At 45.0% G+C, this 24381-nt stretch overlaps 1 protein-coding gene across 2 annotated transcripts in view; it reads left to right on the forward strand.

Annotated features, from left to right (window-relative positions):
* Nucleotides 1-6517: 6517 nt before the first annotated feature.
* LOC140740049 (aminopeptidase Q-like) overlaps nt 6518-24381 on the forward strand; it is a 140730-nt gene continuing 122866 nt past the window's right edge. The window contains exon 1 of one of the 2 annotated variants that reach the window (XM_073068889.1): nt 6518-7434. In XM_073068889.1, the coding sequence (XP_072924990.1) occupies nt 6809-7434 (626 nt within the window). In that variant the 5' untranslated portion in view covers nt 6518-6808. The remainder of the gene's footprint in view (nt 7435-24381) is intronic. The other variant, XM_073068880.1, reaches the window with a different exon arrangement.

Genomic DNA, 24381 nt, shown 5'->3' on the forward strand with positions numbered 1-24381 from the left:
CGCAGACACTGAAGTACTAGGGGGAGGTCAGGATGGGGATGCCATGGCATTTAAGGGTAGAGCTGGGGTTCAGGTCGATAGAGTGTCAGGCAGGCAGAGCGGAGCAGGCTCCCGGAGTTCGAGTTCAGGTAGACAGGTCCCCGGGGTTCAGGCAGGCAGGCAGACAGGTCTAGGTGGCTAGATAAGCTGGCGGAGAGCCCTCCCTGGGTGGGCCGCATATATCCCGGGTAGGGCCACCTCCCAGGCGGAAACACCGGAGGCCTAGGCATGACACGAACCCCTAGGCAGGTGCGGGGTACAATCCCAGAGTTCGGGCGGAAGAGGAGGGCGGGGCAGAAACCCCGCTGGGCAGCGGCAGACCGGCCGGGCCTGCCCAACGGAGGCAAGGGATAGGAACGGGCAGAACCACCGCCAGGCAGCGGCAGACCGGCCGGGCCTGCCCGACGGAGGCAAGGGATAGGAACGGGCAGAACCACCGTCAGGCAGCGGCAGACCGGCCGGGCCTGCCCGACGGAGGCAAGGGGTAGGAACGGGCATAGGTCTAGGGTGACCAACACAACAGCCATGATAGCAGGAAAATCGGGAAAGGCCGACAGACAGCGCGACCGCGCAAACAAAACAAACGAGCGGAGAAGCGGGACCAGCACATGGAAAGAAAGGTGGGGGAGTGGACCAACCTGGCAGTACTGGTACGGGGCAGAGAAGCACGATGAGGAGTAGATCTGAGCCCGGGCAGGATAACAGAATGCAGAGAAGAGTTCGGAGCCGGCGGAGAAACAGAACAAAATGACCACCCGCCTGGTCCCAGTCCCAAGGCCCCTTATAAACACCAGCAGCTCAATGAGTCACAGGTGTGCCTCCTTGAGCCAGGAGGGTCCTAACTAGATCACGGGTGACGGGAGGGACAACTGCAGGACCTGGAGTCCGGAGCCCTCGGACCGGATCGAGACCTGGAATGCGGATTCCGGACCGGACCCTGACACCAAGGGCGACTAGGGACGGTAGGGGATGAAGCAACCCAGCAGGTGGTGGATGGGAGGCTTTTCCGCGGGGACATACAGAACAGGCAGAGATGACGGAATGAGTGTCAGCATCCATGGAGGGCCACCAGAAATGTCTCTTCAGAAGGGATAAAGTTCAATTGATCCCGGGATGGCAGGTTTAAACGAGAAGTATGCCCCCACTGGAGAACCTGAGACCGAACAGAGTCGGGCACGAAGAGGCAATTGGAGGGTCCATTGCCTGGGTCAGGTTGAGTCCGTTCAGCCTCTTTGATTATGGATTCGATCTCCCAGGCGAGGGCAGCCACTACACAGGATGGTGGAAGGATGGTCTTGGGGTTGGGAAGGCCCTCCTCGGAGACGTATTGACGGGAGAGAGCATCGGGCTTCCCGTTCTTGGACCCCGGACGATAAGTGAGTGTAAACCTGAACCGGCCAAAAATTAATGCCCAACGGGCTTGGCGGGAATTCAGGCGTTTGGCAGTTTGGATGTATTCAAGGTTCTTGTGGTCTGTCCAGATGATGAATGGATGTTCCTCTCCCTCCAGCCAGTGCCCCCACTCCTCCAAAGTGAGTTTGATGGCCAGTAACTCCTGGTTCTCTACGTCGTGGTTCCGTTCAGCGAGGGATAGACGGTGAGAAAAGGCGGCGCAGGGATGGAGCTTTTGGTCTGGGCCGGAGCGTTGAGAGAGGACCGTTCCCACCCGAGAGTTGGAGGCGTTGACTTCCACAATGAATTGACGAGAGCGGTCTGGTTGGACCAGGATGGGAGCGGAGGTGAAACGCCCCTTCAGCTCCGAGAAGGCGGAGTCCGCTTCGGGGGTCTAGTGGAAAGGGGTTGCAGGAGAGGTGAGTCGAGTAAGGGGCACTGCCACCCGACTGTAATCCCTGATGAAGCGAGGGTAGAAGATTGCGAACCCCAGAAATCGTTGGAGTTCCTTGAGTGTCATGGGTTTTGGCCACTCCGCCACTGCCCTGATCTTTTCGGGGTCCGCCTGATGCACCATCAATAACTCTCGGAGACTGGAAATGAACGATAGGCTTTTATTAACAGTGAAAAGGGAGCACGACATGTCGAAGACTGTGGGAGGAGCAGTGCCCCAATCACCTTTATACCGGGGTCTGTGGGAGGAGCCACAGGAGCAGTCAGCAGAGGGGCATGTCCAGACAGGTATACATAGTTTACCACACTACCCTCACTTGCCCACTCTCGATGATGTATCCCAACAAAATGACAGAAGGGACATGAATCTCGCACTTTTTTGCCTTAACGAATAGCTTGTTCTCCAAAAGCCTCTGCAGAACCTGACGGACATGGTGGGTGTATTCCTGAAGACTGTGGGAGAAGATTAAGATGTTGTCCAAATAAACGAAAACAAAACGGTTAATAAAGTGCCTAGGGACTTCGTTTATCAGGGCTTGGAAGACAGCAGGGGCATTGGTGAGACCGAAGGGCTCGACCAGATATTCGAAATGACCAAGAGGGGTGTTAAAAGCTGTTATCCACTCATCTCCCTCCCTTATCCTGACCAGGTGATAGGCACTCCACAGGTCCAACTTAGAGCAAATGGTGGCTCTGTGAAGGGGCTGGAAAGCAGAGTTGATAAGGGGCAGTGGAAACTTATTCTTTATGGTGATGCTATTCAGGCCACAGTAGTCAATGCAGGGGTGCAGTGAGCCGTCTTTCTTTCCCATGAAGAAGAAAGCTGCGCCTACAGGGGAAGGTGAGGGCTCGATAATGCCAGCCGCGAGGGAATCATTTAGGTAAGCATCCATTGCTTCCCTTTCTGGCCGGAACAGGTTATACAGCAGACTGGTGGGTAGAGGGGCTCCATTGGGGAGAAGGTCAATTGTGCAATCATAAGGGCAGTGTGGAGGCAGGGAAAGAGCCCGTTGTTTACTAAACACTTCTCCCAGATCGTGATACTCTGCTGGAACCTTGGATAAGTCAGGGGTTTCAGAGGTAGACAAGGTCGCGGTGACTTCCATTGGGGAAAGGGCCGACTGTAGACAAGTGGAGTGACAGAACGAACTCCAGTTGTCTATATTCCCAGTGGACCAGTCAATGTGGGGGTTATGGTGACAACCAGGGGTAACCCAGAACTATCGGAGCTTGAGGAGAGGAAATTAAATTGAATCGTACCTGTTCCCAATGGTTCCTGGAGAGAAAGAGAGACAGGGGTGATGTGCAGTGTGTGACTTGGGCCAGTAGTGTACCGTCCAGTGCCCGGGCTTCCAAAGGGGTACTCAACGGCTCATGAGGAATTCCCGCCCGAGAAGCTATGTTTTCATCCAAGGAATGTCAGTCATTTATTTCTGCCCAGTCTAATGTTTACAGCAAATGGAAATGGGCTGAAGTTCTCCATGGAAACGAGCATACATTCCATGACACTGTGCAAGGCTTGAAGGTGGTTGTCATGTTTAGCTGGTGTCCCTGATGTCTTTGCTCAATTCTGCAATGTGAGGCAGTGACTGACGCAGACAAATCCAACTCGTATTAGCAGTTTGTAAATTCCTGGCTGTTGATCGGGGAACCTGTCATGAAACGACTGGCTTTTGTTTTGCATCTCTGCTGGAAATATTCTAATATATCTTTGAGATTTTGAAGTTTGATACCTGGACATGGATGCTTAGCGGCTGCAGGGCCTCAAGCAGTGATGAGATGGGGGCTTCTGCTCAGAAAATAAGGCCAGAAATCACAGGAAATGCTCAGTAGGAAGATGGCTTCTGGGAGAGAGAGATAGAAAATATACTTAACAGTTCAGATCCAAGACTTTTTGTCAGAATCTTACCAGTTCTGCTGAAGGATCCATTGATGTGAAACATCAACTCCACTTTTCTCTCTGCATACACTGCCGGATCTGCAAGTGGTTCCAATATTTTTGGTTTTCATTTCAATTAGGAGCAATTAGGGAATTAACGGTCGGGACCATGACACAGCATCACATCCTTGCATTTATATTCTAGTCCACTCAAAATGAATGCTAACATTGCAGCTGCCTGCCACCAAATCAACCTACAAGTTAAACTTTAGGGACTCCTGAACAAGGACTCCCAAATCTATTTACACCTCTGTGTTTTGAATATTTTAGAAAATAGTCTACACCTTTATTCACTCTACCCAAGTGCACCATCATACACTTTCCTGCACTAAATTCCATCTGCCACTTCTTTGCCCATTCTCCCAATCTGTCCAAGTCCTTCTGCAGACTCCCTGCTTCCTCAACATTACCTGCCCTCCATCTAAATTTGTATCATCAGCAAACTTGGCCATAAAGCCATCAACTCCATCATCCAAATCATTGACATATAACATGAGAAGAAGCCTTTGGAGACCCCTTTGGAACACCACTTGTTACTGGCATCCAACCTGATGGGCCCCTTTATTTTGACTCTGCCTCCTGCTAACCAGCCAGTCTTCTATCCTTGTGAGTATTTTTTCCTGTAATACCATTCGTATTTTGTTAAGCTGCCTGCTTTATTATGAACCGCCAATTACACTTAACCCTCGTCCTTAATAATGGACTCCAAAATCTTCCCAACCTGTGGAGTCAGTCTAGCTGGCCTATCATTTCAATTTTTTCTGCCTCCCTCTCGTCTTGTAGAGTGGAGTTACATTTACAGTTTTCCAGTGCTCTGGAACCATTACAGAATCTAGTTGTTCTTGAGATATCATTACTAATGCCTCCACAATCTCTTCAGCTGCCTCTTTCAGAAACCTGGGATGTAGTCCATCTGGTCCAGGTGACTTAATGATCTTCAGACCTTTGAACTTCCTAAGCACCTTCTCCTTAGGAATAGCAACTACACTCACTCCTGACCCACTAACATTCTCGAATTTCTGGCATTCTGTTAGTGTCTTCTGCAGTGAAGAGTGACGCAAAATACATATTGTTCACCTGTCTACCTCTCCAGCGTCATTTTCTGGCTGTTCAAAATCCAATCTTGCCTCTCTTTTCTTCGTCATATATCTGGAAAATAACATTTGGTATCCTCTTTGATATTTTTTGGCTAGGTTATCTTCATAGTTCATTTTTTTCTCCTTATTTTTGTTTAGTTGCCTTCTGTTGAGTTTTAAATTCTTCCCAATCTCTAACATCCCACTTCTTCTTTTGCTATTTTATATACCCTCTTGTTTGTTTTTATGCTGTCTTTGACTTTCATGTCACCCGCTGTGCCTCATCCACCTTTTGGAATTGTAGTTCTTCATCTTCGGGATGATTCAATCTTCAAATATTCAATCTTGAAACTTTGAAACCATTGCATGTACTGGAAACTACGATTTAGGATTGAAAATAATCAGAAAATTGGGCAGCAGCTTTGGAGGGACAGAGACAGAGAGAGGAGGGGAGAGGAGGGGAGGGGAGGGGGGGAGAGAGAGGGCGAGGGGGGAGAGAGAGGGAGAATTATCGTGACTATAAAACGCTGCACGTGCTACGGCTTTACAATTCAACCGCCAGGAGTAAGATATGTTAAAGTGCCGGGGTTAGGACTCAATTTTATTTAAGTAAACTACTTAAGAACTTTTAAAAAGCTATTATTAATGCTTTTTGAGAGGGTGATTTTAGATGCATATCATATTTTTACTGAGTTAAGTATTGTATGTAATTAGTTTTGGACACAATAAGTGTATGGGACATTGGAAAAAATGTTAAATTTCCCCATGGGGATGAATAAAGTATCTATCTATCTATCTATCTATCTATCTATCTATCTATCTACTGACGTGATGAAGGATGTTGTACAAGTGGTTACAAGTTTTTACGCGCGCAGATTTATGTCCTGAATTTTGTGGCATCTGCCATTAATCGGCGTGTACAAATCCAACGCCTATTTAGAGCAGATTTTGCACCCAGATGATGTCAACTGCATTTCGTTCCCGCTCTCCATTCTTTGCTTGCCTGTGTAGGTGGGGAGTTTACACCCAAACAGCGGGCTGTTTTCAGCATGTCCATTAGGCGCGAGGGTGAACATGCAAACGGCAAGTTAATAAACAATTGCGTCCCCATAACTTCGTTTCCAACTGAGAGTATTCCGAGAGATGAACAACATACAAAGCAGCTGTTCGGGTTGAAATTAATTAATCTGCAATTTCGGGTGATATGTCTGACAGTTTCTCCAATGTCCAGAAGACGGTCCCAGAATTTCTCCGAGGCATGAGCCCTGAACTCCAGCGCAGTCGTAACAAATTCACATCGGATACTGCACTTGGAATTACAATTTTTCAGAATTCAGCAATCCTGGTCAAATCAATTTATTCGTCGATCCTGAAAGAAGTTGCCTTCACTAAGATTATTCAATGTGCAGGTGGCTCTTCCTAACACACCAGGCTGCCTGTCTGTTAGTGTCAGCTCAAGGGAACGAGAGCCAGCACAGTGTATGACAAGATTTCTGTTTGTTTTAAATGTGCACGGATACTTTATTAAAACTTTAAATTCCAGAACCTGCAACAACTATTTCGTGTTTTACGAGATATACTAATCCTAACAGGGCATATGTGCTCTTTCATTCGCTTTCCCTACGCTGGACTGCGTGCGAATCTCCCCAGAAACAAACAACAGCTGCATATTCAAAGTGAACCAGGCACACTCCCAAAGTACCGGGAAACACTACGCTCTCTGCTGTCATTGGTAAGGAGGGATATTACTGGACGATCGATGCGCGCCGCAAACCCACCAAAACTTCAAATTGCAAGTTGTCAGTCAGATGGATTTTGGTCCGAGCGGGATCAGGTTCAACCTCGCGCTCTCAGACGGGAAACGTGAGCAGTTCGACAACACGTAAAGATAACCCCAGCCGAGCTGAAGATGTCCCAGAAGGACCCGACACCAAATATGACATCGAATGCCAACTCCGGATTCTATCTCAGCCGGAAGGTGGTGGTGTTCTTCGGCCTCGTCATCGTGGGGTTACTGCTGGTATCGACGGTGTTAGCCATACTCTATGGCAAACTGAGGGCTGACAAAACTCAGATCGTCTCGGCGACCTGGGATCTGCCCAGCACCGACTGGCCGCCTTTCTCTGGCCGCCAGGGTCCGTGGAACAACTCACGCCTACCGAGCGCTCTCGTTCCCAGGCATTACCAGTTGGAGCTGTGGCCTCGTCTGCTTCCCGGGCAGCAGCAACTCGAGAGCTTCCTCGGCCAGGTGAACCTGACAGTGACCTGCAAGGAGGAGACCGAGATCATCTTGCTTCACAGCCTGCAGCTCAACTACAGCTGGGTGGCTGTCAGCGCTGACCGCTCCGGGTTGCGCTCCTCTCTCACCATCCTGGACATCTGGCTAGAAGTTCAAAACCAGTACTTGGTGATTGAACTGAATGACACGCTGGTACCGGGGCAAGACTACACCATCCAGGCCAACTACAGCGGGCAGTTAATGGACTCGAGAATGGGGCTTTGCATCCACAGCTATTTGGAATGGGGGATCAACAAGTAAGCTTATAGAAACTCGGAGAGAGTGGGGGGACTCCTTCTGACCAGCGCAACCATTCTCGCTTTAGAACGCGCTTTCAGTGCCTGGTCTGTTCTAGTCCAACGGGTCAATCTTTTCACCCCTGAGTGTATGTATGTGTTTCCTAGTCTACTGCAGCGGTGGGCTTGGTAGTGTGCAATCGAACGCGTTAGCGAGCAACGTCTTCTCCATTAAGTTTATTGCATTCGTCGAACCTTCATAGCGGTAAAAATAAAATCACCTCAGGGCTAACAGAGGGCATTTAATACAGAGGGAAAGCTCGGGTCGCTTTTCTGACGATTTTCGGTGCAGGTTCAATAAAGTAGCTTTCGATGCAGATGCTCCCGATTAACATTTTACTGCTGAAAGTTTATGGGGCTCGGGGTATTTTGCTCGTTTTACAACTCTCTGCAGGTTCTTCGAAATCATCCGCCCGCAGCCTAAAAAGTCTGGTTGCCGAGACAACTCGGAAAATGCTCTTTTATCTTGAATTTCAGCTGAAAATCTAACCATAGAGTTCAGAACATCGAGAGAATATAGTTAAACATAAAATATCTTTTTTGAATAAGAGAACTTCCCTGAAGGAAAGAATCTAACTAAACACGTAGGATTTGTTTCTGTTTTGTGGCGGGATTGATTTTAACTAAAAACGATATTCGATTCCCAGTTCATATTCGCGCTGTTGTTTGGTTCGACCTCTGGCCGACCTGAACTTAAACAGTGTGAACACATGCAAGGCGAAGTCCCGTCAGTTTTGGCGCATTCTTTAATGAAACTCATTCGCAGAAGCCGAGTTTGGTGAAGGACATCTCGAGGCGACCTGTGTCATTGTACTCAAAACGGTTCCGTCTGGATGCCACGCCAGTAGTTTGCTTTTAACGTTTGTTACTGAATTGGTTTCCACTCAATCATCCACTATGTGATGCTGCTGGTGATTCCTTACACCATTCCATGAAACCTTTCACTTTGCTGATACTCTTTTGTGTTAGCCTAAGGTTTCCAATTAACTCGGAGTATCAAATTAATATTGTTGAAATTTTCACCATATGGATGGACTTTTTAAAATGTTTTAGTATTCGTTTAGGCTTGCTTTGTTTTATGACGCTTTACGTAATCGTGTCGTAAGGCCGCGCCAGGGTAGTGGAAATCAGTGCAAAGTTACCTTGTGCTGAAGATATAGGTTTGATGCATTATTTGACAACAATAGTCAATAATTAGAGCTTTAATATTTAAAGGACATTGTTTAAGTGTGGTTAATCAAAACAGTTGTTTCCCTGTGCCTAGTCAACTTTAATACCGTCTTGAAGGTTGCAGTTTGAGGAAGTAATCATTGTCAATGTACACTCCTGTGGTTGGCTAGACCATAAACCAGGTACCAAAACCCTCAAAATCATAATCATCACTGTGGAAACATTATGGGTGACAGTAACTACTTTTGGGAGGAAGAAGGATATCTCAATGCTACTGTGGAAGGCAAGTGTGTTTCTGTGAGAGAAGGGAAATAAGATGTAAGTAAAATCTGGGTAATGACGGAATAAGCAAGCAAAAAGTTGAGTCTACAACAGGAGTGCATGGGGTTCACACTGTTAACTTTGCTTCACACCTCAGACATTTACTGCATTTGCTGATAGCTTCATTAAATGCTATAGTGAAAATCTGGAGAGCTGGGTAGAAATTGTTCAATTCTACTGGCCAGAGAACCTGGAATTTGGGGCTTGGTATAGAAGCAAGGGCTATTTTTTTTCAGGAATGTAGTTAGGGAATGGAACCTGAGAACATTTGATGCTAAGTCAACTTTGCGACTTTAATAGATCTTTGTTAATCCATTAAGAGGTGTGGAGGAAAGGCTCATATGTGGAGTTGGATTGTGGATCAGTGACCTGATATTTAATTGAATGACGGAAATTCCCAGGGAGATAAACAGACCAGTCTAGCTTTCTATTGGAGCAGAGAAATGGATACTGAATGGATAATTTACAATGCTCTGGGTTGATATGATTTAATGGTTATAATCAGTGTGGTTTACTTGATTTCCTTTCAGCCCAATTCCCATTTACTTTATCCATTCCATACATATCCCTCTGTTCCAGCAGTATTTACCTTGAGCATGTCCCACTATATCCGAGAAGGATGACGATTCTTGCCTTTCTTTCGAGGAGGCTCCCTAATACAGCACTCCTTTGATTCAGACTTACAAATGTTGATCTATTCTTATGGCCTGGAAATCAGTCCAGGGGCTGAGAGGTGTTTGAGAAGATGATGAGGGTTTGCACCAGTGGCTTGAGATATTTTGAGGGGCTTCTTCATCACCACAGGATATAAAAGCGTTTTAGAGAAGTGCCGTTAAATATTTCCACATGGGCCATTTTAGACTGGAGGTTTCAAGAAATTTGCACACTGGCAAAATAATTTAGTTATCCAGGCTTGCAATGAATAGAGGAGCCTTGTGTTAATACTGAAATAAAGCCATTTCTGGTTTTAGGTGATTAGAGAAGGGGAACCTTTTCAACATTGAGTATGTTGAAGCTGAAAAGCACCCCACTGAAAACAGGAAGTTACACACACAAAATGCAGGAGGAACTCAGCCGGTCAGGCAGCATCTATGGAAAGGAGTAAGCAGTCGCCATTTCGTGCTGAGACCCATCATCAGGACCGAGAGGGAAGTGGGGAGGGAGGGAGATGCCTGAATTAAAAGGTGAGGGGGAGGGGAAAGAGGTTAGCTGGAAGGTGAAGCCAGGTAGGTGGGAAAGATAAGGGGTTGGGATAGAAAGAATCTGATAGGAGAGGAGAGTGGACAGGAGGGGAAAGGAAAGGAGGAAGGGATCTAGGGGGAAGCAACCCAGCTGTTGGTGTAATGGCATCAGTACTGGACTTCAAGGTTGGTGGTCCTGAGTTCAAGCCCAGCCGGGTCCCAACCTGGGCAGCAGCAGTATCTGTGTGGAAGAAAGGCCTGGCAATCTACTTCTGTATCTTGCCGTGAAAACCCTATGGACCCCATGAGGTCATGAAGTGTCAGACTCACAACAGCAAATAGGTGAGAAGAAGTGAAGGGTCAAAGTGGGGAAATAGAGGTAGTGGGGGGGGGAGGTATTTTGTTCACTGGAAGGAGAAATCGATATTGGTACTGAATGGTACCCAGAGGGAATATCAAGTGTTGCTCTGGCCCCATCTTGGCAGAAGAGGAGACCATGGATCTGCATGTCGGAATGGCAATGGGAGTCAGAGTTAGAAGGTTTGGCCACCGGGAAGTCCTGCTTGTGACGGATGGCACTGAGGTGCTCGACGAAGCGGTCCCCCGTTGTAGAGGGGCCGCATCAGGAGCACCGGACACAATAGACGACCCCAGCAGATTCGCAGGTGAAGTGTTGCCTCACCTGCAACAACTGTTTGGGGCACTGAATGGAGTTGAGGGAGGAGGTGTATGGGCAGGTGTAACATTCAGGCTGCTTGCAGGGATGTGTGCCTGGGGGGAGATTAATAGGGAGGGTGCGCTCCCTGTGGAAAGTGGAGGGAAGAGGAGGCAGAGCTACATTTAGTGGTAGGGTCCCTTTGGAGATGGCAGAAGTTGCGGATGGTAATGCGTTGGATGTAGCAGCTGATGGGGTGGTAGGTAAGGACAAGAGTGACTCTATCATTATTACATTGGTGGGAAAATGGTGTGAGCGTGGATGTACGGGAGATGTGGGTGAGGGCAGCATCAATATTAAATGGAAGCCCTCGATCTTTCCCCTGTTCTTTAAAGGAGGACATTTCTGATTTCCTGGAATGGAAAGCCACATGCTGAGAACAGATGCAGTGGAGGTGAAGAAACTGAGAAAAGAAAATAGCTTTTTTTTTTACAGAAGATAGGGTGGGAAGAGGTTAGTCAAGATAACTATTGGAATCCGTAGGTTTATAAAAGATGTCAGTTCACAGCTTGTCTTTAGAAATGGAGACAGATAGATCAAGAAAGGGGAGGGAGGTGTTAGAGATAGCCCAAGTGAATTTAAGGGCAGGGTGGAAGGTAGAGGCAAAATTGATTAAATTGACGAACTCAGCATCGGTGCATGAAGCAGCACCAATGCAGTCAGCAATGTAGCGGAGGAAGAGTTGGGGAAGGCCTCGAACATAGATCGTTCTACATAGCTGACGAAGAGGCAGGCATAGGTTAGGCCCATGCGAGTGGCCATGGCTACCCCTCCAGTTCAGAGAAAGTGGGAGGAGGCAAAGGAAAAATTCCTTGGGGTGAGAACCAGTTCTGCCAAATGGAGGAGGGTGGTGACGGTCGGGGATTGATTGATTCTTCTGTCAAGAAAGAAGCAGAGGGATTTGAGGCCTTCCTGATGGGAGATAGAAGTGTATAGGGACTGAACATCCATGGAGAAGATGAGATCGTCAGGTGAGTGATAGTGTCAGAGACAGTTTTCTGATGATATGGAGCGGGGGTCCTCCTCGAGGGGTAGGTAACGAGGAGGTGTCTGAGAGTTGTCGCCTGGCCTCAGCAAGGTAGCAGTCAGTGTGCCACACATCAACAGCACCCCCTTTGCCTGCAGGTTTGTTGGTAAGTTTGGGACAGGTGCGGAGAGATTGAAAGGCCATGCATTTGGAAGGGGTCAGGTTGGAGGATGAGACAGAAATGTTGAAATTGAGACCATAAGACAAAGGAGCAGAAGTCGGCTATTCGGCCCATCGAGTCTGCTCCGCAATTTTATCATGAGTTGATCCATTCTCCCATTTAGTCCCACTCCCCCACCTTCTCACCATAACTTTTGATGCCCTGGCTACTGAGGTACCTATCAATCTCTGCCTTAAATACACCCAATGACCCGGCCTCCACTGCCACCCGTGGCAACAAATTCCACAGATTCACCACCCTCTGGCTAAAAAAATTTCTTCGCATCTCTGTTCTGAATGGGTGGCCTGCAATCCTTAAGTCATGCCCTCTCGTACTAGACTCCCCCACCAAGGGAAATAACTTTGCCACATCCACCCTGTCCATGCCTTTCAACATTTGAAATGTTTCTATGAGGTCCCCCCTCATTGTTCTAAACTCCAAGGAGTACAGTCCAAGAGTGGTCAAACATTCCTCATATGTTAACCTTCCCATTCCCAGAATCATTCTAGTGAATCTTCTCTGAACCCTCTCCAACATCAGCACATCCTTTCTTAAATAAGGAGCCCATAACTGCACACAGTACTCCAAGTGAGGTCTTACCAGTGCCTTATAGAGCCTCAACATCACATCCCTGCTCCTATACTCTATTCCTCTAGAAATGAATACCAACATTGCATTCGCCTTCTTCACCACCAACTCAACCTGGAGGTTAACCTTAAGGGTATCCTGCACGAGGACTCCCAAGTCCTGTTGCATCTCAGAACTTTGAGTTCTCTCCCCCACTTAAATAACAGTCTGCTCATTTATTTCTTCTATCGGTGCATGACCATACACTTTCCAACATTGTATTTCATTTGCCACTTCTTTGCCCATTCTCCCAATCTATCCAAGTCTCTCTGCAGACTCTCTGTTTCCTCAGCACTACCGGCCCCTCCACCTATCTTTGTATCATCAGCAAACTTAGCCACAAAGCAATCTATTCCATAATCCAAATCGTTGATAGACAACGTAAAAATGAGGCGGCCCCAACACGGACCCCTGTGAAACACCATTGGTAACCTGCAGCCAACCAGAATGGGATCCCTTTATTCCCACTCTCTGTTTCCTGCCAATCAGCCAATGCTCTATCCACGTATGTAACTTTCCTGTAGTTCCATGGGCTCTTGTTTAGCAGCCTCGTGTGCGGCACCTTGTCAAAGGCCTTCTGAAAATCCAAATACACAACATCCACTGCATCTCCCTTATCCAGCCTACTTGTAATTTCCTCAAAAAAATTGCAATAAGTTTGTCAGGCAGGATTTTCCTTTAAGGAAACCATGCTGAATTTGGCCTATCTTGTCATATGCCTCCAGGTACTCCGTAACCTCATCCTTGACAATCGACTCCAACAACTTCCCAACCACTGATGTCAAGCTAACAGGTCTATAATTTCCTTTTTGATTCCTTGCCCCCTTCTTAAATAGTGGAGTGACATTTGCAATCTTCCAGTCCTCCAGAATCACGACAGAATCTATTGACTTTTGAAAGATCATTGCTAATGCCTCCGCAATCTCCACAGCTACTTCCTTCAGAACACGAGGGTGCATTCCATCTGGTCCAGGAGATTTACCTACCCTTAGACTATTCAGCTTCCTGAGTACTTTCTCTGTCGTAATTGTGACTGTGCACACTTCTCTTCCCTGACACCCTTGAGTGTCCAGTATACTGCTGATGTCTTCCTCAGTGAAGACTGATGCAAAATACTCGTTCAGTTCCTCCGCCATCTCCTTATCTACCATTACAATTTCTCCAGCATCATTTTCTATTGGTCCTATATCTACTCTCACCTGTCTTTTACTCTTTATATACTTGAAAAACCTTTTAGTATCCTCTTTGATATTATTTGCTAGCTTCCTTTCATAGTTCATCTTTTCCCTCTTAATGTCCTTCTTAGTTTCCTTTTGTAAGCTTTTAAAAACTTCCCAATCCTCTGACTTCCCACTAATTTTTGCTTCCTTGTATGCCGTCTCCTTTGCTTTTACTTTGGCTTTGACTTTTCTTGTCAGCTACGGTTGCATTCTTTTTCCATTCAAAAATTTCTTCTTCTTTGGAATTTATCAGTCTTGCGCCTTCCTCACTTCTCGCAGAAACTCCAGCCACTGCTGCTTTGCCGTCCTTCCTCCTAGTGTCCCTTTCCAGTCAACCTTGGCCAGTTCCTCTCTCATGCCACTGTAATCTCCTTTACTCCACTGAAATACCGACACATCGGATTTCAGCTTCTCTTTCTCAAAGTTCACAGTGAACTCAATCATGTTATGATCACTGCCTCCTAAGGGTTCCTTCACCTCAATCTCTCTAATCACCTCTGGTTCATTACACAATACCCAATCCAGTACAGCCAATCCCCTAGTGGGTTCAACAACAAGCTGTTCTAAAAAGCCATCTCGTAGACATTCTACAAATTCTCTCTCTTGAGATCCAGTGTTGACCTGATTTTCCCAATCCACTCGCATGTTAAAATCTCCCACAATTATCAGAACACTGCCCTTCTGGCAAGCCTTTTCTATTTCCTGTTGTAATTTGTAGTCCACATCACTGCAGCTGTTAGGAGGCCTGTATATAACTGCCATCAGGGTCCTTTTACCCCTGCGATTTCTTAGCTCAACCCATAAAGATTCTGCTCCTTCCGATCCTATGTCACCTCTTTCTAATGATTTAATATCATTTCTTAACAATAAAGCCATGCCACCCCCTCTGCCTACCTGCCTATCTTTCCAATACACTGTGTATCCTTGGACGTTCAGCTCCCAGAGACATGCATCCTTTAGTCACATCTCAGTGATGGCCACAATATCATACCTGCCAATCTGTAGCTGTACAACAAGATCATCCACCTTATTCCTTATGCTGCGTGCATTTAAGTATAACACCTTAAGTCCAGTATTTGAGACGGTTAATGTCTCGTCGGCAATTAGAGATCGAATAGGGCGACCAAGCAGAGGAGGAGATGGGAGAAGGGGTCATTTGTGCAGGATGTGGAATCCTTGTCAAGTGGGCTTGGAGATGGAGGCCATGGAAGACGAGCTCAATGTCGTGGCGGGTGCAGAACTCTCTGAGGTGCGGGCAAAGGGGGACAAAGGTGGTCTTTATTGAGGGCAGAATGCTCTTCCTCAGAGAGGGGAAAGATAGAGGGAATAGTGAAAAATCAGCATGGATCTGAAAAAAGGTAGTGCAGTGGAAGAAAAGGAAATGAAAGTAATATGGCAAAGGGGCAGCTTCATAGAGCTAAGACTACTTAACAGATGAGGAAAAAGTAAAACACAGGAAATTTTGGCACTGTAATTTCAGATCCTTTTCTCATTAAAAAAAAAGAGCAAAAAGCAAATGTGTGCCTAGAAACCTCAAAAACTTCGTCATGTTGGTGTTGGATAGAGTTTCACAAAATTTTTTGGAATGAGAGCAGAACCTGTGACCAGATGAGGTCTTTCAAATGCAATGCTCAACACATTTAATTTTAACATTGTTGGCATCTAATGTGAAAACCATCAAAAATCCTCGCAAGATGTTTCTGGGAACCTAATAATTTGGAACTGACCTGACCTTTTGGTATTTTTCTGTGATGATATGGGATTAAGGCAAGTTTCTTGCAACGTGTTGAGGAAAGAACATGCTGTTTGTCTGTAATTTATGCATAGAAACTTTGTTTCTGGGAGATCCTGCTTTCTCTGGCGGACAGAGCGTAGGTGTTCAGTGAAACGGTCTCCCAGTCTGCGTCTGGTCTCACCAATATATAAAAGGCCACACCGGTAGCACCAGACACAGTATACCACACCAGCCGACTCACAGGTGAAGTGTCACCTCACCTGGAGAAAGCAGGATCTCCCAGTGGCCACACATTTTAATTCCACGTCCCATTCCCATTCTGATATGTCTATCCATGGCCTCCTCTACTGTCAAGATGAAGCCACACTCAGGTTGGAGGAACAACACCTTATATACCGGCTGGGTAGCCTCCAACCTGATGGCATGAACATTGACTTCTCTAACTTCTGTTAATGCCCTTCCTCCCCTTCTTACCCCATCCCTGATATATTTAGCTTTTTCCCCCCTCCTTTTTTTTCTCTCTTTCTGTCCATCACTCTGCCTGTTCTCCATCTCCCTCTGGTGCTCCCCTCCCCCTTTCTTTCTCCCTAGGCCTCCAGTCCCATGATCCTTTCCCTTCTCCAGCTCTGTATCCCTTTTGCCAATCACCTTCCCGACTCTCAGCTTCACCCCACCCCCTCTGGTCTCCTATCATTTTGCATTTTCCCCTCCCCCTCCTACTTTCAAATCTCTTACTATCTTTCGTTTCAGTTAGTCCTGACGAAGGGTCTCAGCCCGAAACGTCAACAGCACTTCTCCCTATAGATGCTGCCTGGCCTGCTGCATTCCACCAGCATTTTGTGTGTGTTCCTTAATAAATTTGTAGACTTTCAAAATCCTGCCATGACCCACAAACCTGCACAAACTTCAAACTTGATATATCTGTCACCTTGAACTTCTCAAATTATTACACTAGTTATTCCACTAGTATTTAGAAGAATGAGCTTGAATCTGATTGAAAAATTGAAGCATTCATGTTAAAATTTACAAATTCTGCAAGAGTAGTGATCTTAAAATGTCTTAATAAATGAATGAAGCCACTACCAAACAGGTTTCAGGAAGAGTTACCTAGAAAGGACAGAATTAGGGATATGGTATGGAAATTAAGCATAATTTCAAACATTTTGTTATTGTTTGCATCTGTACTAAACCAAGAGATGACAGCTGAGAAAACAAAAGTAAATGTTGCAGGCCAGGGAATATTGTCATAAAATCAAATCATTAAGCTGTTTTCATATAGGAAATTCTAGAATGCCCACAGGAAAACAGCTTTGAAAGCAACATGAGTGTAAAGGAAATAGTCTGCTGATATTAGAAACCTGAAATAAAAACAGAAACATTTCTAGACGCACTGAAGTTTGGGCAGCATTTGTGGAAAGAAACAGTCAACATTTTGGGCAATGACCCATCATCAGGACTAAGAAAGTGAGTGATTTTTAAATTGCATTTAGGGTGGCTAAGGGATGGAAAGGACAAAATGAGTATCTCAGATAGGGTGATTCAGGGATAGTATTGGTTATAACAAAGTTGATGGGGCTGTTTGCTGCTTGCGAGGTTGACTCAAAGCTGAGGCTGTGGCCTGCAACTAACGGCCTCCTGGATCGGCTGTGATTGGCAACGTGGCTGTCGACTCACTTTTGCGAATGTCAGTTCTGAATGTCATTTGTTTACTTTGCTTCCAAGTGGAGTAGAGTGACGACTTGCTAGCAGCAAACAAAACTATTAATTACTTTATTAATCACATTTTTTTTCTGGGAAGTGATCACTGCAATCAATACACTGTAACTTCCCCCTCAGGGCTGAGCTTTCAAACTGCTTGTAGGACCTCGCACTTTTGAGGTGCAAACTGAAGTCTCGAAGGTGCAGGATGGTTACGGCACGGTGGGTACGAGCCAAGTTAAGGTTGTGGGGCCCAGGCCTGAGAGTGGGGTATGAGCCAATGTCTGGCCACTGATGGAGTAGACTTGGAGGCGATTCAAAGCAGCAGAGCTCAGGCCCGAGAGTGAGGAACAACCCACCGTCCGGTCGATTTGAGTGCGGTGCCAAATTGAGCCCGTGGGGTCTGAACCCAAGAGCATAATGAAGTGGCAGGGACTGGATCTGAGAGTCAGAATTGACTTGAGATTTGGCCAAAATAAGCGCTGGGCCAGATTGAAAAGGTCAGGGTGTCGGGGCCAAAGGAGTGGGACAGGCCGGTGTTTAGCTGGAGACTCCTTTAGACGTACTCATCTCAGCGCTGAACTGGAGTTGTGGTTTGCAACTAATGGGTTCCAGGATCAGCTGCCTTCATGTCAGTGGACTTGCTCAGAGCCGAAGTTCGCAAAAGTATTATTTGTAAACTTTTATTGCTCGCACAGTTTGGTTTTTCCCCCCCCACACACATTGGGTGTTTGATGGTCATTTTTAATGGGTTCGGTTGGGTTTCTTTGTTTTGTGACTGCCTGTAAGGAGATAAAGGTTGTAAATAATATACATTGATAATAAACGGTTAACAGAATAATGAGAGCAGTTAAAGACAATGAAAGCAAAGGGACAGGTGAGACTGTGGAATGTGGATTAGAGTTGACCACATTGGATTAGAGATAACTTTGTCATCTGCATTACTAACTCGTGTTTCTTCTTCACAGACTCTTTCTGATCTGTTGGGTTTATCTTGTCTTCTCTTTGTAGTTTCACACTCAGCAAAACGTTGACCTTCACCTCACAGCTCCCTTGTTTGTTTCCTCTCACATTAATCTATCAGCATAACCGTTCTGAATATAGGTCAACCACCATTGGCAAACGTTGCCTCATGCTAAGCTTGCAAGAGGAAGTTATCAAAATTCCTTTAGCAATTATATGAAACATTAAACCAAGGAACGTTTTGTGTTTAAAACGAAAACAACAGATTTTTAACATGTACTGCAATTTTTCAACATTTATATAGGCAACAGTGGAGCAGGCTCTTGGCTCTTCCAATGTTTAAACTGTGCAGTGGGTGCCGCAATATTTTTCCACTGTTGAGTGAAATTTAAGTTGTGTTGCACGTAGTTGCCGAGAGGATGAATGTGCTCAGCAAGGTTATTCACATCTGAGAGCGATGGCAACATTAAGCAAACTAAAACAGGTGTGTCCAACCTTTAAAATCGATCCTGCTGCGTGTCTGTGACATTTTTGTTCTCTCGGGAATTTCAAACCCTGTAAAGACCTGAAACTACTGGATAACATGTGTTGATCTACACGGGGTGCAATGGTATCATAGCAGTTTGCCCCAGTGTCAGAGTTCAGAGTTCATTTCTGACGTCCTCTGTAAGAAGATTTGTATGTTCTTTCCGTGAGCACGTGGGTTCCCCACAGCCCAGAGAAATGGGGGTTAGTGGGTTAATTGATCATTGTAAATGTCCTGTGATGAGGCTCAGGTTAAATAGGTGGGCCACTGGGTGGCAGCTCACTGAGCCAGATGCCCTGTTCCATGCTGTATGGCTAAATGAGCTGGGGTGCCCTGGTGGTGCTGTGCCATTCCAGTGTTGACATCAGAGTTCGGAGTTTAATACTAGCACTGACTGTAAGGAGTTTGTATATTTCCCCCGTGACCATTTGCGTTTCCTCCCACAGTGCAAAGAAGTACCAGTTAGTTGGTCATTGTAACTTGTCCTATGATTAGGCTAACGGTAAGTAAGTGAGTTGCAGGGAGGTGCGGTTTGTTGGGCCAGAAGGACCTGTTCTGCATTGCACCTTTAAATAATTTAAAAAGAAATGAAAATTCTGCCTTCAGTGACTATTTGCACCTTTTCAGAATAAGATTGTTTTAATCAGGTACAGTCAATTCTAGGGTAAGAATGTGGAACTTGGCTACCTTCTGGTCTCCATCTGGAATACCTGGCAGGTGGTTGGTACTCTGCTTTATTTGGTTTTAAATAATAGCAGTTGTAAACAGAATGTAACTCCAAGTGTATTTTGGTCAGTTAAAGCAAGGCAGGATCTGCACGGTACATGATAGAGCCCTGAAGAGTGGTTTAGAACAGGGAGACTTGGGAGTGCGTGTACAGTTTTCTAAAAGCAGCAACACCTGTAGACAGGGTAGTGAAGAAGGGCCCGTTTTGATTCTGTATCACAGCGTGAAACCCAAGGGTATCCCACACAGCTCGGTTTGGATCAATGGCTAAGCGAATGACAGCTAGGCACCTTGCCTTCTTGCCCGCAGGAGAATCTGTGAAGGCAAAACAGTCCCACCTTAAAGACCTCGAGAGGGCGGAAATGGCTAATACTAGGGTGCATAATTTTAAGGTGATTGGAGGAAAGAATAAGAGATCTGCCTGAGGTCGATTCTTCACACAGGAAGTGGTGGGTGCGTGGAACACCCTGCCTGGGGCAGTACTGGAGGCAGATACATTGGCCATTTAAGAAACTCTTAGACAGGCACTTAGATGATACAAAATTGGAGAGTTATGTAGGATGGAAAGGTTAGATTGATCTTAGAATAGATTAAATGGTGGGCACAAAATCACGGAGTGAAACCCGGAGAAATACAAGACGAGAGGGTCAGGATGATCCCTCCCCCTTCAGGTTTCACCTATCACCTTGTGTTTCTCTCTCTCCTCCCCCCACCTTTTACATCTACTCCTCAGCTCTTTTTCTCCAGTCTTACCGAAGGGTCTTGCACCGAAACGTTAACTGTACTCTTTTCCATAGATGCTGCCTGGTCTGCAGAGTTCCTCCAGTATTTTGTGTGTGTTGCTCGGATCTCCAGCATCTGCAGATTTTCTCTTGTTTCTATTACTACCCTCTTCCTCCTACCACCAGGCCAATTTTGTATCTGATGGGCCAGCTTCACCTGGGCCCCACATGTTCTAACTTTCCAGAACAGCCTCCCATTTGCGATATTGCCAAAGACTTTGCTAAAGTCTGTGTGGACAACATCTTCATCCTCCCCTCATCACTTCTTCAAAATCCTCAAATGAGCTAATGAGACAAGATTTTCTCTGCATAAAGTCATGCAGACTATCCCTAAAAAGTCCTTGCTATTCTACCATTACTATCATCACAGCAGAGGCACGGGGCCTGAAGATCCACAGTCAACATTTTAGGAACAACTTCTTTGCCTCCACCCTCTGATTTCTAAACAGAACCCATGAACACTACCTCACTATTGCTCTTTTGCAAAATATATTTTACTTTATTCTTGTAGCAGCTATAGTAATTTTTTATGTCTTGTACTGTTTCCATAAAAATCCGTCAATCTTTGACATTAGTGCACAGTTTATTGGTATGCAGACTGCTTGATAGCACTGTTGGCATCTTGTATCACACTGATGATTGGCAGTAGGCCATGGGATGGAAATTGGCTAAATTGAGTTGGCATGTTATTCTTGGGTACATCCGGCATGAACTGTCTGGGCCAAAGTACCCGGGTGCATGTTGTATGGCCCCATAAGATATACTCAGCCACGTTTTCAGCTTGTTGTTAAGTAATAAAACTATTCTGAGGATTTGCAATACAGTTTGGCACAACTGACAGATTGGATGGATCAGTTTAGAGGGGAGATAACAGTAGACAATACTTCTAATGAAATTTTAAAAAATGTTAGAAGTGCACAGATGTTTTAATGAGTTGTCCCAGATCTGTAATGTTAATAGTTTCTCTTTCCACAGATGCTTCCTAATGCATTTCCAGTTTTTTATTTTGGATTTCCGGCATCTGAAGTTTTTGACTTGGATCTGGAGTCCGACAGCTGGCCAGACCAAGTAATATCTTTCTGATATTTTACTCAACGAGAGATTAACAAACCTTGTAGTCTTGTATCACAATCCAATATGTCTCCAGCACTATTACTGATGATAGCTTTACATTTCAAGTTTAGTTTATTGAATGAATGACACTTCCTCCCCTGCTTTGATGAGATTATGTCTTGTGTCATCTGATCATAAAATGGGGGTTCAGGGTTACTTATAAGAACATAAGACTGTAAGACATAGGAGCTGAATAGGCCATTTGGCCCATCACATCTGATCCACCATTCCATTCCTCTCAATGCCATTCTCCTGGCTTCTCCCCATAACCTCTGATGCCCGAACTAATTAAGAATCTATAAAAGTACACTTTAAATATACCTAATAGTTTGGCCTCTGTGGCCTTCTCTGGCAATAAGAAACGTAGGTTCATTGATTCATTAAGAAATTCCTCTGCTTCTCTATTCTAAAAGGATGTTCCTCTATTCTGAGGCTGTGCCCCTTGGTCCTAGACTCACTCACTATAGGAAACATCCTTTCCACATTCACCCTATCTAGTCCTTTCAATATTCAAAGGATTCAATGAGATCCACCCTCATACTTCTAAATTCCAGCAAGTACAGGCCCAGAGCCATCAAACGTGACTCATATGACAATCTTTCATTCCCAGAATCATTCTTGTGAATTTCCTCCAGACTCTCTCCAATGCCAGTGCATGTTTTCTTACATAAAGAGCCCAAAACTGCTCACTATACTCCAAATGTGGTCTGACTAATGCCTTATAAAGCTTCAGCATCACATCCTTGTTCATGTATTCTAATCCTCTTGAAGTGAATGCTAACGGTACACTTACCTTCCTCACTGTCAATTCGACCTGCCAGTTGATCTTTAGGGTATCTAGCATAAGGACTTCCAAGCCCTTTAACACCTCTATTTTTTGAATTTTCTCCCCATTTAGAAAACAGTCTGTGCCTTTATTCCTTCTACCAAAGTGCCTAACAATGCACTTCTCTACACCATATTCCACCCGCCACTTCTTTGCCCATTCTCCCAATCTGTCCATGTCCTACTGCAGTCTCCCTGATTCCTCAACACTACAACCCCTTCAGCTTCCTTTGTATCATCTGCAAACCTGGCCACAAAGACTTCAGTTTTGTTATACAAATCAATAATGTAACGTGAAAAGAAGCGGTCTCAACTCTGATCCCTGCAGAACACCATTAATCGCTGACAGCCAACCAACCCGAAAAGGCCCCCTTTATTCCCACTCTTTACCTCTTGACAGTCCTGCCAATCTTCTATCCATGCTAATATCTTTCCTATAATACCATGGGCTCCTATCTTGCTCAGCATGTGAAGCACCTTGTCAAAGGCTTTCTGAAAATCCAAGTACACAGCATCCATTGATTCTCCTTTGTCTATCCTGCTTGTTATTTCTTCAAAGAAATTCAACAGATTTGTCAGGCAAGATTTCTCCTAAAGGAAGCCATGTTGACTTTGGCCTATTTTATCATGTGCCTTGAAGTACTCTGAAACCTCATCCTTAATAATGGACGTCAACATCTTCTCAACCATTGATGTCAAGCTAACTGGTCTAAAATTTCCTCTCTTCTGCCTCTCTTCATTTGTAAAGGGTAGAGGGATGTTTGCAATTTTTCATTGGTCCTCCAGAATTATTCCAGTATCAAGTGATTCTTGAAAGATCATTACCTATGCCACCAGAATCTCCTAAGAACCCTGGAGTGTTGTCCATCTAGTCCAAATGACTTATCTGCCTTCAGACCTTTCAGCTTCCCAAGGAGCTTCTCCTTAGTAAAAGAAACAACACTCACTTCTGCCCCAGAAACTCTTGCATTTCTAGCATTCTGCTAGTGTATTTCACAATGAAGACTGACACAAAATAGTTATTAAGTTCATCCACCGTTTCCATGTCCCTCATTACTACCTCTCCAGCGTAATTTTCCAGTGGTCCGACCGATAACCTCTTGTCTCTTTTTTACTATTTATATATTTGAAAAAAAGTCTTTTGGTATCTTCTTATATAATTTTCCTATTATTAGCTTACTTTCATATTTCATTTTTTTCCTCTCCTCATTTTTTTTAGTTGCCTACTGTTGGGTTTTAAATGCTTCCCAATCGTCTAATTTCCCACTATTTTTGCTATATTATATGCCCTCACTTTTCCTTTTATAATGTCTTTGATTTCCCTTGCCATCCACAGTTGCCTCGTCGTCCCTTTAGAATACTGCCTTATCTTTAGGATGTATCTATCCCGTGCCTTCTGGATTGCCCCAGAAACGTCAGACATTGCAGTTCAGCATCTTCCTGTTATTGTCCCTTTCCAATCCTTTCTCATGTCTCTGTAATACTCTTCACTCCACTGTAATACTGATACATCTGTCTTTAGCTTCTCCCCCTCAAGCTGCATGGAGAATTCCATTTTATTATGCTCATTGTCTCTTAAGGGTTCCTTTATCTTAAGCTCCCTAATCAAATCTGGTTCATTACACAACACCCAACTCATATTGTTACTCGATAATCTATGTGAGATGATATGCGGTCACTTACAATGTTAAGTGGGATTTAATTATAGCGAACAGCAACTTTGAGACCAGTTCTCATTAAGTGATGGATCTGAGAGTGATAACTAGTTACGCTCTGGACCAGTACTAAAGAAAGCCGATTGCAACTCCCAGGCTAGTCAGCATTTCCTCTGAATCTCAAGATAATTAAATTGAAATCAGTCCTAATCCAAATATAGATGGACAACTAATTTCGTACATTTTAAGTTGTGTTAAGATGTCAAGAAGAAAAAAATGTACCATTTTAATTTTAATGACCATATTACTTTTGATTATCTTTATTATGGATCTTATAAGAATATATTCTGTAATTCTTGTTGACCTTTTCATGGCAATATAACTTAAAAAAAAGGCCTTTTAATGCATCCGGATTTTATCTGAGTTTCAGATGGGATTTCTTTCTGTAAAGCATTCCAGAAATG

The sequence above is a fragment of the Hemitrygon akajei genome, chromosome 2, assembly GCF_048418815.1.
Source record: "Hemitrygon akajei chromosome 2, sHemAka1.3, whole genome shotgun sequence".
Classification (NCBI taxonomy): domain Eukaryota; kingdom Metazoa; phylum Chordata; class Chondrichthyes; order Myliobatiformes; family Dasyatidae; genus Hemitrygon; species Hemitrygon akajei.